Below are 15822 nucleotides of genomic sequence, written 5' to 3'. Positions count from 1 at the left end.
GAACAGTGGTGACTGGGGGGAAAGTCAGAGATTTGACCATCTAATGGAAGTTGGGCACATTGAGGTGTGACTATATCAGTGATTGTGGGTGAGACCCGGGGTAAATTTAACCCAGTGTTCCAAGTGTGATAGTATTAGGGGGGCTAAGTACCATTACTTGTTACTCACAGCCTCTCAGTACCACTACTCTTTAATATAGTCCCAGCATATAGCTGCTTTTTTATTGACAGACTAATGGTTTTACTTTTTTTAATGTCTGAAGCACTTATTCCCATTGTGTTATAATATTATGTCACGTGTATTGTAAAGCGATATGTACATATATATATATATAAAAGATATGATACAGAAAATAAAAGCGCAAACCCTAAAAAGTAAATAAAAACAAGTGATTAAAAACAAATAAATATCACCAATGGAGATGCTGCTGGCGTAGGGGTTTAAAAATCCCCCAGAGGACGTCACAGAAAATATACAACGCGCAAAACTCCCTCTGGTTGTATTGAAGTGATGGTCACACAAGGAATCTGGAGGTAGGAACTCTCGGGGTAGTATGAAAGAGAGAAAAGAGAAATACACTGTACAGGCATACCCCGCATTAACGTACGCATATATACATACCCCGCATTAACGTACGCATATATACATACCCCGCATTAACGTACGCATATATACATACCCCGCATTAACGTACGCATATATACATACCCCGCATTAACGTACGCATATATACACACCCCGCATTAACGTACGCAATGGGACCGGAGCATGTATGTAAAGCGAAAATGTACTTAAAGTGAAGCACTACCTTTTTCCCACTTATGGATGCACGTACAGTACTGTAATCATCATATACGTGCATACCTGATGTAAATAACGCATGTGTAACAGCCTCTATAGTCTCCCCGCTTGCACACAGCTTCGGTACAGGTAGGGAGTCGGTATTGCTGTTTAGGACGTGCTGACAGGCGCATGCGCGAGCTGCTGTTTGCCTATTGGACGATATGTACTTACTCGCGAGTGTACTTAAAGTGAGTGTCCTTAAACCGGGGTATGTCTGTATAGTGCAAGACAATTTAATGAACATATAATAGAGAAAAGGAGCTCAGTCCACTCGCATGCTGTAGAAATAAAACTGGCCATTTGACCACTCTGGGTCCTGTAGTGCTGTATGGGGGTACTGCTGCAATGTCTTGCGTCTACTTGTAAATCGACCAGCGCTTTCCCACGATGTCTACTTCCGGGTTCGGATGGCGGGTGACGTCACCAACGTTCCCAGCCAATGGAAATCCAAGCCTGGTCTTCACTCCAAACCCCGTAGCAATGCTCGTTGCAAGGCAAACAGTGGGTACATCTGTCCCGCAGATCAGCCAAGTGCAGCCAAATGCAGGATAGCAGGTAGTCCACAAATAGCTTTAGTTAACCATACGCGTTTCATTCGGATAGACCGAACTTCTTCAGGGTTGTATGAATATGATACGCAAGTCCTGACTAAAATAGTATGTCATGACGCAAAAGGGGTACGGCGCAACATTGATTGGATAAAAATATAATATAAAATATATTATTTTTATGACGTCGACGCCCCTAAGTACTATTTTAGTCAGGACTTGCGCATCATATTCATACAACCCTGAAGAAGTTCGGTCTATCCGAATGAAACGCGTAGGGTTAACTAAAGCTATTTGTGGACTACCTGCTATCCTGCATTTGGCTGCACTTGGCTGATCTGATCTGCGGGACAGATGTACCCACTGTTTGCCTTCCAACGAGCATTGCTACGGGGTTTGGAGTGAAGACCAGGCTTGGATTTCCATTGGCTGGGAACGTTGGTGACGTCACCCGCCATCCGAACCCGGAAGTAGACATCGTGGGAAAGCGCTGGTCGATTTACAAGTAGACGCAAGACATTGCAGCAGTACCACCATACAGCACTACGGGACCCAGAGTGGTCAAATGGCCAGTTTTATTTCTACAGCATGCGAGTGGACTGAGCTCCTTTTCTCTATTATATGTTCATTACATTGTGTTGCACTATACAGTATATTTCTCTTTTCTCTCTTTCATACTACCCCGAGAGTTCCTACCTCCAGATTCCTTGTGTGACCATCACTTCAATACAACCAGAGGGAGTTTTGCGCATTGTGTGTTTTCTGTGACATATAAAGATATACATACATTTCAAGACAATTTTATTTATATTATGAAGCCTCTCTGTCTCCCTCCCTTTGTATGTCTCTATATCTCCCTCTGTATCTCTCTCTCTCTCTCTGTGTATCTCTCTCTGTATGTCTGTCTGTCTCCCTCTCCATCTCTCTCTGTATATGTCTCTGTCTCCCTCTGTCTCCCGCTCCCTCTGTATCTCTCTCTTTCTGCATGTCTCTGTCTCCCGCTCCCTCTGTATCTCTCTCTTTCTGCATGTCTCTGTCTCCCGCTCCCTCTGTATCTCTCTTTCTGCATGTCTCTGTCTCCCGCTCCCTCTTTATCTCTCTCTTTCTGCATGTCTCTGTCTCCCGCTCCCTCTGTATCTCTCTCCGTCTGTATGTCTCTGTCTCCCGCACCCTCTGTATCTCTCTCCCACTGTATCTCTATCCCTTTCTCTGTTGTCTCTGTCTATCCAGGGCCGTTTTAACAGCATTATAGCCCCCGGGCAAAGCAGTGCACTGGGCCCTGCCAACTCTCCGCTACAAGTCGTAATGTTTCTCCTTCTACTGAGTTAGCGGGAGATTTCAATGTTGAGGCGGGTGATTGGAAAATTAGTGTTAAATTCTGGCATGTGCATAGATTAGCATGGGGCCCCTATGCTCGTGGGGCCCCCGGGCAACTGCCCAGCGTGCCCATGCGTTAAGACGGCACTGTGTCTATCTCTCCCTCACTCTCTCTGTGTGTCTCTATCTCTCTTTCTTTCTCTGTCATATCTATCTCTCTTTTTGTCTTTTCCAAACTTAAATGCTGTATAAATCTTTTTCCTCAAACAGAAATATCCCCTGATCCATATTTAATAGAATGATGTAGACCGGTGGTGCAGTCTCGTGGAATCATAGGGGTTATTCTGTAGTGGACTGAGGCAGCAGCTGATAGAAAGTAGCTGTACTGTGTGTAAATGAAAAACAATCCCAATGTATTAAACATTGAGGCTCTCTGTAGTTTCATTGCTCATCTGGTAGAAAAGGTATTAAAAACCAGGTACTGTATTAGTATTATATTTTAATGCTATTTTGTCTCTTGTCAGCCATTGTTAAGGCCTGTGCTATTTTAATGTGGGATCTTTATAAATAACATGTGAAAACCATCATGTTAAAATAAACCCATCAGTATGCAGGCCCGGTGACCGTGCAGTGTACAAAGAGGATGTTGTATTCAGGACTTTGTAAAAAAAAATACATACTTGTTTGATGCAATGAAAATAGAGAAACTAACCGTGATGCTAAAATAGCATCTAGTGCGTCTGATGATATATATAAAATTATACACACACACGTACACACATACACAAGAATCCAACGTTTGCTCAGACATATGTCACTGCAGTTTTTGGTTACATGCACTTGGTAACGGTGTTACTTGTTCCTGTATTATGGGCTCCTGCAGCATAGAAGAGTTTGTAAGTGGCACCGGTGAAGTAGATTGGTTTGGCATAAAGGTTCATATCTACTAAGTGGTGCTATTCTAGAAGACACCTCATAGCCTGTTGAAATGAAGGGGTGTTACAGCGGCAGTCTGCAACGATCGCCATTTTTCTTTGCACTTTATTATTTTTAAATTCGGATGCTTCGTCCAAGAGATAAGCGCTTGAAATATTAAGGTAAATTAAAATTGGGCTCTCCCCAGAGCCCTGTGCAGGCTAAAGGTTACTATGATAAACTCAGAAACTAAAAATGAGGACAATCGTAATTTTTAACACTAATACCTTTATAATGAAACTCATATAGGCATGTGGGCGGAATTGCTTCTTGGCGGTTTCTTCTGGCACTTACTGGTGTCTTTTGGAATAACACTTAGTAATTATGGGCCAAAATACTTGGCAACAATTAATCCATGTTTTAACGTAAAAACCATGTTGAATGTGCTTTTGTCTGCTATATTAACTCATTTTATTACATCGGTACTTTCCTGTATTATATGTATAGTGATGATTTCTTAGTAGAAGTTGCATGGTAACAAATATATGAAGCAGATGATTACTAGTGCCTCCTAATAATAATCAGATCTTTTTTCTTATATAACAATTAAAGTACACGCAGGTCTGTATATACATTTTTTCAGGCCTGAGACATTGAAGCTTTCCTAGTGACCAGCCAGAGAAGGCCCTGACCCTGTGGCCATTGTGAGACTACCAGCTTCCCCGGTGGACAGCCGCTCCTCGCGCAGTAACCAGGGGACCAGATGTGAGACCCCATGTTTCAGCTTTAAGGAAACCCCCCAGTTCAAGGGGAAAAAAAATACAAAATTAGCACGCAGAACTGCTGCTTTCCACTCATATTAAAGTAACAATTTGTGGCTCTGTCATACAAACCACATTTTTTGTTGATGTAGTAAGACATTTTTATTTTCCACAATATTGTGCTCAGCAATCCATGGTTAGAGAAACAGGAATTACTGTTTGGAATAGGGATTTTAGCAGAGTCACGTGCTGTTCAGATATTACATAAGTAAATCAAGACAGGTCACATACATATGGTGCACGGCACCGATAGACACCTCCACCAACAAGACTTGTTACTTTCTCCATGGACATGCACCCTGAAATATGTGCACATTCATGCCAATTGTTGGCTGTCAGAGTCGCTCCCATTCTGTGGAAGTTAGCACAGTAACCTAAGCCCACTAGTCCAAGAAGCCTGTCCCGAAGAGCCCCATAATCACCGCCTGTCACTGTGTGGTTCTGCCTCGCACTCCCTGCAGAACAGAACTCCCCGGGGGGGCTGATCTTCCTCACACTCTTCAGTGTTATTCCTGTGGTCTATCACACTTATCCTAAACCACACTATGCCTATCGGACTAATCCCAGCAAATGTAGATGTTTGCCGGGAATGCTAAGAGGCTTCAGAAGTGGAAATCTCCTCTCCAACCTCAGAGATACTAATGAGTGGAACATGTGTGTATTTGGCCTTCTGCCTGCACTGTCAATGTATTCTTCTCATCTTTTATTATGCGTATGTATACACTGCCTAATTATCCCACACTCAGTGCTCTGATGGCCCTGGCAGTAAAGGGTTAAACAATATAAACTCATTAATCTCACAGCACTGGCGAGAAGAACACCCTCAGCATGTGTTGAGCGGTTGGTTTCTTTTACTGTCACATGATCTGGACATGTCATGGCACAACTGCTGCCAGGGTAGAGACGAGCCAGAGAACAGCTGTCCACCATTTGGCTTCCCTGTCTTGTAGGGTCACGCGTACTGTCTGCTTTTGCCCACACTATTATGGCTGGAAAAGCTTGGAACTATGTCAGGCTTTTCTCTCCTGCAAGCCCTGTGACTGGTACATGTGCTATGTCAGGCTTTTCTCTCCTGCAGGCCCTGTGACTGGTACATGCGCGTGTTCACTAAGAGATTTACATCTGGCTTTTTTTTCATTATGTTGTAGATGTCCCCCCCCCCCCATTCTGAAAACAGACAGATGTTTACAATTGCTCTACAAGCAGGAGGGTGTAGGATGTGTGATTAAATGTACATTTTAATATTTCTAAGAAATTAAAATGACCAAAAAATAGGACATTTAATATGTACTAGTGTGTACATAGAATAAAGAATAAAGCAATCCCTTGATGCTGCACTCCGCCAAAAAATGGCATGATATTAATAGATAATAAAACTTAGAATTTTTATAGGCATAGTTAAAATAAATATAGCAATAACATGAATTACAAACAACAGCGCTCCAAAATTATAGTGGAGTTAAAAGGATGCTCATCCCCAATGTTAACATGTCCGTATAATCTGTATGAACATTCTTTTAACTCCACTATAATTTTATCATTCATATTTGTGACTTCTTTACATTAAAGATACATTTGCGGTAGAAAACGATTATCACCAGTTCTGACTTTAAATGAAACGTGAGGCTGTTCTCTCCAACCTGAGATTTGTGTAAATACATTATCAGTATAATCTGTATGTCCTGGGAGAAGTTAATCACTTAAATAACGCCCACTCATGGTGTTTACTATATAAATTAGTGACACACTTCCATTGTGTGTAAACAGCACCACCTGCAGTATGAGTGAGGCCTGGTACTCAGCAACATCGCATCTTAACACCAAAGGGTCTATTTATTATCCGTTTTTGTTTAAACAACATGAACATTTTGCATGCCTTTGCCGATCGTCTTGGCAATATTTATAAAATCTTCCTATTTACAGAATGTATATGGAGCTAATATTAGTGTGCCGTGCTCGATAATTCATTTCTGCTGGGTTTCTGCCTTGAACTCTACCAAAGTCTTGGAGGATAGAAATGATGTATTTTAGCCCACTTTTTCGACGCATCGTCATTTGACATTGGGGCGCCATGACAACATAACGGTGCAGCTCCCTCCTCCGGTCAGAAGTTGGATCCGGGCGCCGACAGGAGGACGGAGAGTATGGCAGACAGTGACCCCTGGATGCTGCATGGTGAGCCGCAGCACCTGCCCACCGCAACCCAATGGGGTCCTAGGCAGGTGCCTAGTGTGTAATCCGGCACTGGCCCCAAGTAGTTTATTCAAAACCTCTATTAACCACTGAAAGATGTGTAAGATAGATAACAGCTACAGCAATAACATGTATTTTGGGGTGCTACAATAAATCATTTCCTTATATTATCTGCAGGTTTCATATCGGAGGCTATGCTCTAGTCTTACTCATTACTACATAAAGTTTGCGGTCCGCCATGTGAACATTTTGGGAGTCTATTTTAAGGGTTACTCCACTGCCACTTAGCTAGAACAGGAGACCATACGTTTTTGTTTTACATGGGAAATAAAGTTAAGGAGCCCACCCACAAACACCCCTTGCAACGGTAGGGGCAGCCTGGCACAGTATACTGAAGGTTAATGGGGTCCCCTACGACAGTCCCTGAAACACACCAGTGTTAGGTATGCATATTTCTTGCAGCAGTTCATCCCAGCCACATCCCCATCTTTGATTCTATGCCAGTGCCTGTGTTTCAACATCCTTAGGATTCTCAGAAGTTTAAAAAATATATAATATATATTTATATTATATATATATATATATATTTATTTATTTATTATCAGAGTAGTGGACTCATGTATTTATTTAGCTACACACGTGTGCACAGTTCATTGTTGCTAGAGAGCTTCATGCTAGGCCTCACCTGAAAACAAACAGAGAAAAGAAAATGACCTATTTAAATATTACATATACAATATATATATATATATATATATCATAATACTGAGTTAAGATATGGTGAGTAAAAAAAGTGACAAAAACCCTCCACAGGAAAGCAAATATGCAAATACAACTGTATGCTCATCTGCATGTCTTAGGCAGGTCTGCAACCCCGCCTTGCTGCAGTGGAAGTGCTGTATGCTGGGTGATGATGGGGAAAGGCGGGGTTGCAGACCTGCCTAAGACATGCAGATGAGCATACAGTTGTATTTGCATATTTGCTTTCCTGTGGAGGGTTTTTGTCACTTTTTTTACTCACCATAACTTAACTCAGCCATAGCCTCTCATGCATACCCAGTTAAAATCAACCCCACACTGATGAGACCCATCAAGGTCGAAACAGCTGTCTGTGGGTGGTTTTCTGGGTATGCACCTTAACCCTGGCTGTGCTCAAAGCTGTGACCATGCAGCAAGCTTAAGCCTATAGGGAACCATGTTAAAAATGGTTTTTGAGGCAAAAAAGTGACACTGTGTGCTCATTTGCATGTCATTTCCCAGAATCCCTTGCTGCAGTGGAAGTGCTGTATGCTGGGTGATGATGGGGAAAGGCGGGGTTGCAGACCTGCCTAAGACATGCAGATGAGCATACAGTTGTATTTGTGTGTGTGTGTGTGTGTGTGTGTGTGTGTGTGTGTGTGTGTGTGTATATATATATATATATATATATACACACATACATACATATATATATACACACAAATCAATAACGCTAGATATGATAATTCTAAACCACAAGTGGAAGTAATGTAGCAGTTTCAGTGTTTACCAGAAAACATGATTCTGTAAATAATATCACTCTGCGTTATTCTGTCTGTTGATGGATTGATAATAACACGGGAAAGTTATTACCTCTGTGGCAACAGAATGGCGACTGTCAGAGGAACATAGCACATACACTTGCTGATACTTGCACAGGTATGCCTCGGCTTCCTCTGGGAGATATTCTCTCTGCGAGTCCCCACACCCTGAGTACTGCAACTCAGGGCCACAACAGGACTGCAGATCCAAGGGCCACACCCTGAGTATTGCAACTCAGGGCCACAGCAGGACTGCAGATCCAAGGGCCACACCTGGAGTAGTGCAACTCAGGGCCACAGCAGGACTGCAGATCCAAGGGCCACACCTGAGTACTGCAACTCAGGGCCACAGCAGGACTGCAGATCCAAGGGCACCAGTGAGCCCAGCCACAGAGGGACCAGAAGCCATGTGCATTGGGGCTGGCACCTCCTGCCTATTGTTTCAGCCTCTTTGTTATACAATGTTACTGTCATCCCTCTCACATTGTATTGCAGAGCCTGAGATTACTCACAGTGACCCCACTGTCCTCAAACAAGACTATAATAATAAATATAATGTACAGCAGCGACCACAGGACGAGGTAACAAACCATTGTAATAATATAATCTATATGGGACGGCTCCTTTATAATAATATAATCTATATGGGACTGCTCCCTTATAATAAAATAATCTATACGGGACTGCTCCCTTATAATAAAATAATCTATACGGGACTGCTCTCTTATAATAATATAATCCACATGGGACTGCTCCCTTACAATAATATAATCTATAAGGGACTGCTCCCTTACAATATTAAATATATGGGACTGCTCCCTTATAATAATATAATCTATACGGGACTGCTCCCTTATAATATAATCTATACAGGACTGCTCCCTTATAATAATATAATCTATATGGGACTGCTCCCGTACAATAATATTATCTATACGGGACTGCTCCCGTACAATATTATCTATATGGGACTGCTCCCTTACATTAAATATCTATACGGGACTGCTCCCTTATAATAATATAATCTATACGGGACTGCTCCCTTATAATAAAATAATCTATACGGGACTGCTCTCTTATAATAATATAATCCACATGGGACTGCTCCCTTATAATAATATAATCTATACGGGACTGCTCCCTTACAATAATATTATCTATACGGGACTGCTCCCTTACAATATTATCTATATGGGACTGCTCCCTTACATTAAATATCAATATGGGACTGCTCCCTTATAATAATATAATCTATACGGGACTGCTCCCTTATAATAATATAATCTATACGGGACTGCTCCCTTATAATATAATCTGTATGGGACTGCTCCCTTACAATAATATTATCTATATGGGACTGCTCCCCTATAATAATATAATCCATATGGGACTGCTCCCTCATAGTAATATAATCTATACGGGACTACTCCCCTAACCTCTCCTGGTGCCCCAAGATGGCGGCCCCCTCAGCCCACACTCACCCAGCACTCTCTGCCGCACTGACACTAGACCCGCGCGCGGCCTGGCAGCGCATGGCGTGTAAAATGCGTCACATGCAACGATTGGACGATGGGTTAGATTGGCACGACATCCTATCCAATCAGCGTCCGCATTTACGCCTAACCCGCCTACCGCCTGAGCCAATGAGGAGAAGGGAGAGGCGGGGCTATGTATGGCCAGTGACGGGAGCCTGTGAGGGACACGAGGATTCCTGTCAGCGCTCAGTAAGTGCAGGATGAGCGCGTCCCTGTGCCGCCTCTCCGCGGCTCTCCTGCGCCGGGCGGCCGGAGGGGGTAACTGGGGGCCGCGGGCCGTGCTGCGGAGCCAGAGCAGCAGCTCCCGGGAGCACCTGGAGGGGCTGGTGAAGAAGGACAAGGTGGTGGTGTTCATCAAGGGCACCCCGGCCCAGCCTATGTGCGGCTTCAGCAACGCCGTGGTGCAGATCCTGCGCATGCACGGGGTGCAGGACTATGCGGCCTACAACGTGCTGGAGGACCAGGACCTGAGGCAGGGTGAGGCTGGGGACTGGGCCCTGCGAGGGCTGGGGACTGGGCCCTGCGGGGGCTGGAGACTGGGCCCTGCGGGGGCTGGGCCCTGCGGCGGCTGGGGACTGGGCCCTGCGGGGGCTGGGCCCTGCGGGGACTGGCAGGCAGGCGTCAAGGGCACACCATGTGTGAGATTTGGTGTTTGTTTGATCACAATGTCATGATGTGTCCTCCTTCACCTTGGGGTGCATCAGGTATATTGTAGTGAGATGTTTGTGTTATTTATAGATAATAATTATTATTAAACCTGGAAAGATTCAGTAAGACGTCTCATTTTTACATGTGTGTCCTGGTTGGATAAAGGGTTACTACATGGCAGGTAACCCACAAGGTTCCAGTGTAACCAGCTTAGGCTAGTCCTCTTTCTTTTAGAGTCGTTGTTTTACTGATCTGTAGCTTGTGAAACTATTAATATATTTTGCATTTCTTTATGGACACTGGAGCTGCTCACTTATTTTTGATATATAACTTGAAGCCAGGGATTTCTTGGTGCTGTTCTGTTGGGCCCCTGACACTCACCTTCTGGCTCCCAAGATATTTGTAGTTACTGTATGTGCTGGTGTTTGACACACAAATGACTGCAGGGTCGCCAATAAAATGGCCGTGACTTTCGGCCCCAGTTAAGTGACTTTATTCAAGCAACATCACCTTAACCACTACACCAAGATTTTGGGCTAATTTGAAAATTCCTAGCTGCTGGTGAGCTTTAAATAGCAGAAAAAAGGCCCTCGTACAGGAAAAAGTATGAAGAACAAATGTCTTATTTGGCTGAGTGAGAATCAATCACTCACTTATACTAGTCTGCCTTGATGTGGCTCGCAGGCTTACAATGCTTTGGCCAAAGGTTTAAACTCAATGACCCATTTTCAAGAGAGAGTGTGTGTGTGTGTGTGTGCGTGTGTGCACTCACTTATACTAGTCTGCCTTGATGTGGCTCGCAGGCTTACAATGCTTTGGCCAAAGGTTTAAACTCAATGACCCATTTTCAAGAGAGAGAGAGAGAGAGAGTGTGTGTGTGTGTGTGTGTGTGTGTATTGCACTGCACTGTGTATTTTTGTCACATTGGAAGTAGCTTTGGGCATCGTTGTTTTGTTTTTGTTGTATACTTTTAGCCACGCCCACTAGCACTCTTTTTGGGGTGTGTGTATGTATATACACACACACACTATAAGCGCACGCGGCGACGTTGCGTTGCCGGCACTAGAAGCGCGGCCTAACGGGTTTTGGAATGGTCAGGTTTAACGTGACCCTTGTGGCTATGTGGATTCCCAACTTATGATCTGGACTGTGTCATCTAATTATTAGATACTTGCATGCAACACTTGTGTACAAAACTGGTCCCCCACACCTTAATAAACTGAAGGATCAATCAAAAAATCAGTGTCCAGGATGCAAACTGTGTCTTCGAAAACTACTTACAGGAGCTACCTGGCTCTGTGATCCTTTTATTTACCCTCCAAATTCAACAAGCATGACCAGTAGTTCTCTTTAATTTATTATGGGACTATTTCTCATACCTTACCAAGTAGGTTAGGTATAGACCTGGTCCAACAATGAGCTGACATTCGACCAATATGCTTTCATCTAAACGTAGCTTTAGCTTAGTGGGCATCACGTACAACTTTTTATTGGCAGTCATTTACTTACCATAGGGGACTGAAACTTCAGATCAGAAAAATAATATGGCTAGTACCATGTTTGAAGGTTTTCATGTGTTCTGGCAGTATCACGTATGCATATAGAGGTGGCCTTTGCTCTTCAACATTTCCTTTTTCGATGAACGGCATATTCGATGCTTCATAATGCCTACCAATGGCAGTATTCCGACGCCAAAACATCTTATTTGGCACTCACCGACTTATCCGACTCTTTACAACACAAACCAATGGGCAGAAAATGGGTTTCACTTTATGACTATTAACTATCCAACGCTATTTACAAAAACACATTGTGTTGGATAACCGAGGACCACCTGTAATTTACCTCACTTTGCACTGAACTCAAAAATACTTGGTCAGTAATAAAATTTTGAGTGGCTGCGAGATTGGGAAATACTTATTGCAAGTCAAGTACCTACCTACCTGTGTTTTTTTGTTGTTGTTTGTTTTGTGTTTTTTTCCCCCCCCCTCTCTACATGGAAATGGCAAAACCGGCTTTGTAATGGATGCTTCTGGCCACAGAGGAAAGGATTGTGTCGTATTGTGGCTTGCGTAATGGAATATCAAAATTTGACATTATGACTTGGCACTTTTTTGCCAACATTCCTGGTCTAACCTACGGTAGCGCTCTTCTCTGTTCTATACTGGAAATCCAAAGGCTGAATGCAGGATTAATAGCACTATGTCAACTCTTTTGTAGAGGAAAGGTAACTGGGAGTCATCTCAGCTGACCTAAAAGAAGACGAGCAATAGGAAACCCAGATGGATGATGGGTTGTATAGAAGGAGGGGGTAGTTATGCCACTATATCGTTTACCTAAAGCAGGGATGCGCAAACTTTACTGTTTGCCTCCCCTTTACTTGCTCTCTGGCATGGGCGGCGTCATGTGATGTCACGTTGTCATTTGACCCTGCGACGTCATTTGACACTGCATTATTACAACGTTGCCGGTGAGCAGGTAATAGGAAGTTAGAGGCGTCGCGTGCTTCCCCAGCATTTAATTTAAATGTGGTGAGGAAGAGTGCGGGGGCCTCTGTAAGATCCCCGCCTGCCGAATCTCGTGCACCCTTGACCTAGAGCAGGGGTGAGCAAACTTGGGGAAGAGTGCGGGGCTCTACAGCCACCCGCGCCACCCTCACCTAGAGTACGGTATTCAATTCTGGAGACCATAGATCTGAGGAGGTCGGTCAATTAGTGTTCAATAAAGTGCTCCTAAAATGGTAGATGGTCAACAGTATAAGATTTCAGTTAAAGACTGAAGGATCTTAATATGCACAGCTTAGAGGAAAGAACGGTGTGGCTATGAGTGAAATGTTTAAATCCGTGAAGGGTTTTGATAGCGCAGTAGGGAAGCATATTTCGAAGAGGAGCGCTAGAACCAAGCGGCCAAGGGGAAATGAAGCAGTACTTCAAGAAAAGGGTGGTAGATTTGTGGACTAGTCTCCCAAAGGTGTGGTAGGGGCTAATACAGTAAGGGAACTGAAACATGCTGGGATCGAAGCCCTATTTGTAATGTTTCTACTTCAGCTTCTTTGTTCAATGAGCTGCCAGATTATATAGTGTTTATGCTTTCAGTTGGTGTATACAAGTTTTATATTTAAAAATTCATAAGCGTCAATGGTGGTGTTCATGTTTATAATTGGTAATGAAGAACCGCCTTGCAGTCCTGTAATGCTGAGGGAATTGGGAAATAATTCTTCTGTTCGTGTGCTTACTTTTACCATAGTCATGCAGAGTGGTATGATGTAGGTTATAACTTGGTGTTTTGCTTGTTCCTGGAATGTCCGCATGTGTTTGAGTCAGATAACACTCCAATGCACCTAACTTGGGTCTTCACGACTTGTAGAGCTTGTGAAACCGCATTGAAATGAAAGGCTGTTGGTGTATGTGTAAGAGCTGCCTTGTTCTTTCTCTTCTGAAGGTTTTCTTTGATAGCATGTGAAACGTGTTAGTCTTTAAGCAACAATCTCGGCTAAACCTTTTGGGGACAAACTGGGAAATAAAATGGCTCCCGGGGGTTGGCTCACACAATGTTATCTGGAATGACATTGTGGCTTTCTATTGGTGACTCGGGCCACCATTTTTGGGACAATCGGCACAAAAATGTTAAATATCTCCTGAACTACAGGGCCCTTCCCTTGTATGTCGGGATGTGTAAATAAAGCCATACAATACAATGTGTGATCAGCTCCAGAGATCCCTCCGGTGCAAGTCCAGTAAAAAAAAAAAAGGCGAAAAAACAGATGGGGGGTGGAGGCTTTACGTCTATCAGTGGGAATCATCCATGTAAATGTTTTGAAACAAGTGGTTTTATTTATGTATTTTTCCTCCCCACTGCAGGTGTAAAGAATTACTCAAACTGGCCGACCATACCACAGGTGTATCTGAATGGGGAGTTTGTTGGAGGTTGTGATATTCTACTTCAAATGCATCAGAACGGAGACCTTGTGGAAGAGCTGAAAAAGATGGGTGTGCGCTCGGCACTATTAGAGGCAGATTCGAGCCAAGAGAAGAAATAATGCACGGGAAGCATTCGTTATAAACTGTGGGAGTCTTTTTTTTTTTTTAAATAATCGGCAAAGGCCTGTTACCACCAGAGAAGCCTTATACAGTATGGGGACCTTTTGTACAGATCCTCTAATGTCCTGTTATAAAATGACACAATGGAAGGTCCCTGAAATCTTCTCTATGGTAATTTGACCCTTTCACGTATAGGTGAACATGCAAATCACCGTGCTGTGTAATGTGTAGCAGGCTCACCTGGTCAGCGCACGGATTCACTTTGTGCTGTAAGATTTTTATACAATGACCACTGTTAGAGAAAAATAAATGTATTGTAAACAATAAATATATTTGTATCCGTTGCTGCTTTCCTGTTTGTGCTTATGCTTTGGGACTGGGTTACTGTGGTGGTTTTTAGCCCATGTGTAGTGATCTCACCGACACCACTGCGTCCCACTAAGCTTCCTAATCCAGGGTACCCTCCATATAGCTGGGTAACTACTTCCAGCCTGCGGAGCTGCCGTGTGTGTGTGTCTCTGTCACATCCTCATGAGAGCAGTGTCCTGTTCACTGGTGTCCAGGTATTTTGGATTGAAATGTCGGTCATAGACTCTAAAGGTTTTTTGTTTTTTTTTAATCTCAATTTTTCACTTTGCACTTGGATATATTTGCTTATCTACTGCTGCTGCCAATGCTTTATCTTTATCACTTCCAAAAGTCAAGTCTATTTCTTTATCAGTACTGTGTCATCAGTCCCTGAGTTACATTATGTAATGATATTGTCACCTTTCAAGTAGTTCCACTTTCAAAAGTACATATTGCTCTGTATTAACAGGGGAAGTTATTCCTAAAATTCTTTTGTTCATGGATTGTATTTTGACATCACACTTCTATTTGTCCTTAATCATTTTAAGCACTCTTCTGTTTTTTAATGCTATTTGAACGTAGTGCTACATGATGCAGCCTTCCTGAACAAATTATTGAAAGCATGGCTTTTGTCTCAGTCCAATATCCCACCCGCAAAACAATGTTTCAGGGATAGGTGATGCTGTCTTGAATAGTAACTAGTAGCGCACTACCCATGCTTGATCTCCGGAAGGCCAGTTTGAGGATTTTACTTTCTAATTATGAATTAAATGGACTAATGCGATAATCATTGTCTGCAGGTCACCAACCATAGGATCTTGTGTATGAAATGCAGGGATAATATCTGTACAGGTGTTGTAGTCTTCTTCTGACGTATGCAATGGATCATATTAATTTGTAAACATGAGCCAATAAATTATTTTCTAACATACAATGCTCACAAGTAAGAAAATATATCGTTCCACGTTAAATATGCTAAAAATTGTCAAGTGGCTTATTGGCTGTCATCTTTTTAGACTGAATTATAGAGAGCTTAATTTAAGTAATGATTTTGT

General features: G+C 43.0%; 1 protein-coding gene, 1 long non-coding RNA gene and 1 other non-coding gene across 3 annotated transcripts; 1 reads left to right on the top strand and 2 right to left on the bottom strand.

Annotated features, from left to right (window-relative positions):
* Window positions 1-5810: 5810 nt before the first annotated feature.
* Window positions 5811-10241, bottom strand: LOC142502852 (uncharacterized). The gene is made up of 2 exons (XR_012803871.1): window positions 9678-10241; window positions 5811-7322 (listed from the first exon to the last, which is right to left on the bottom strand). It is a non-coding gene; the product is annotated as an uncharacterized LOC142502852 (long non-coding RNA).
* LOC142503294 (small Cajal body-specific RNA 13) lies at window positions 8142-8404 on the bottom strand. Its single transcript, XR_012803961.1, has one exon.
* Window positions 9873-14763, top strand: GLRX5 (glutaredoxin 5). The gene is made up of 2 exons (XM_075614434.1): window positions 9873-10208; window positions 14240-14763. Exons 1-2 carry the CDS (start codon window positions 9932-9934, stop codon window positions 14416-14418), a joined length of 456 nt encoding a protein of 151 aa, XP_075470549.1. The 5' UTR covers window positions 9873-9931; the 3' UTR covers window positions 14419-14763.
* Window positions 14764-15822: the final 1059 nt, after the last annotated feature.

The sequence above is a fragment of the Ascaphus truei genome, chromosome 9, assembly GCF_040206685.1.
Source record: "Ascaphus truei isolate aAscTru1 chromosome 9, aAscTru1.hap1, whole genome shotgun sequence".
Lineage (NCBI taxonomy): Eukaryota > Metazoa > Chordata > Amphibia > Anura > Ascaphidae > Ascaphus > Ascaphus truei.
The sequence above is the reverse complement of the archived record's forward strand: the minus strand, read 5'-3'. Positions and strand labels throughout refer to the sequence as shown.

What these genes read in the sequence shown, in the direction of transcription:
- GLRX5 (XM_075614434.1), top strand. Translation starts at nt 9,932, where the DNA reads ATGAGCGCGTCCCTGTGCCGCCTCTCCGCGGCTCTCCTGCGCCGGGCG. An exon ending in GGACCAGGACCTGAGGCAGG is followed by an intron (nt 10,209 to 14,239) that starts GTGAGGCTGGGG and finishes TCCCCACTGCAG; the next exon opens with GTGTAAAGAATTACTCAAAC.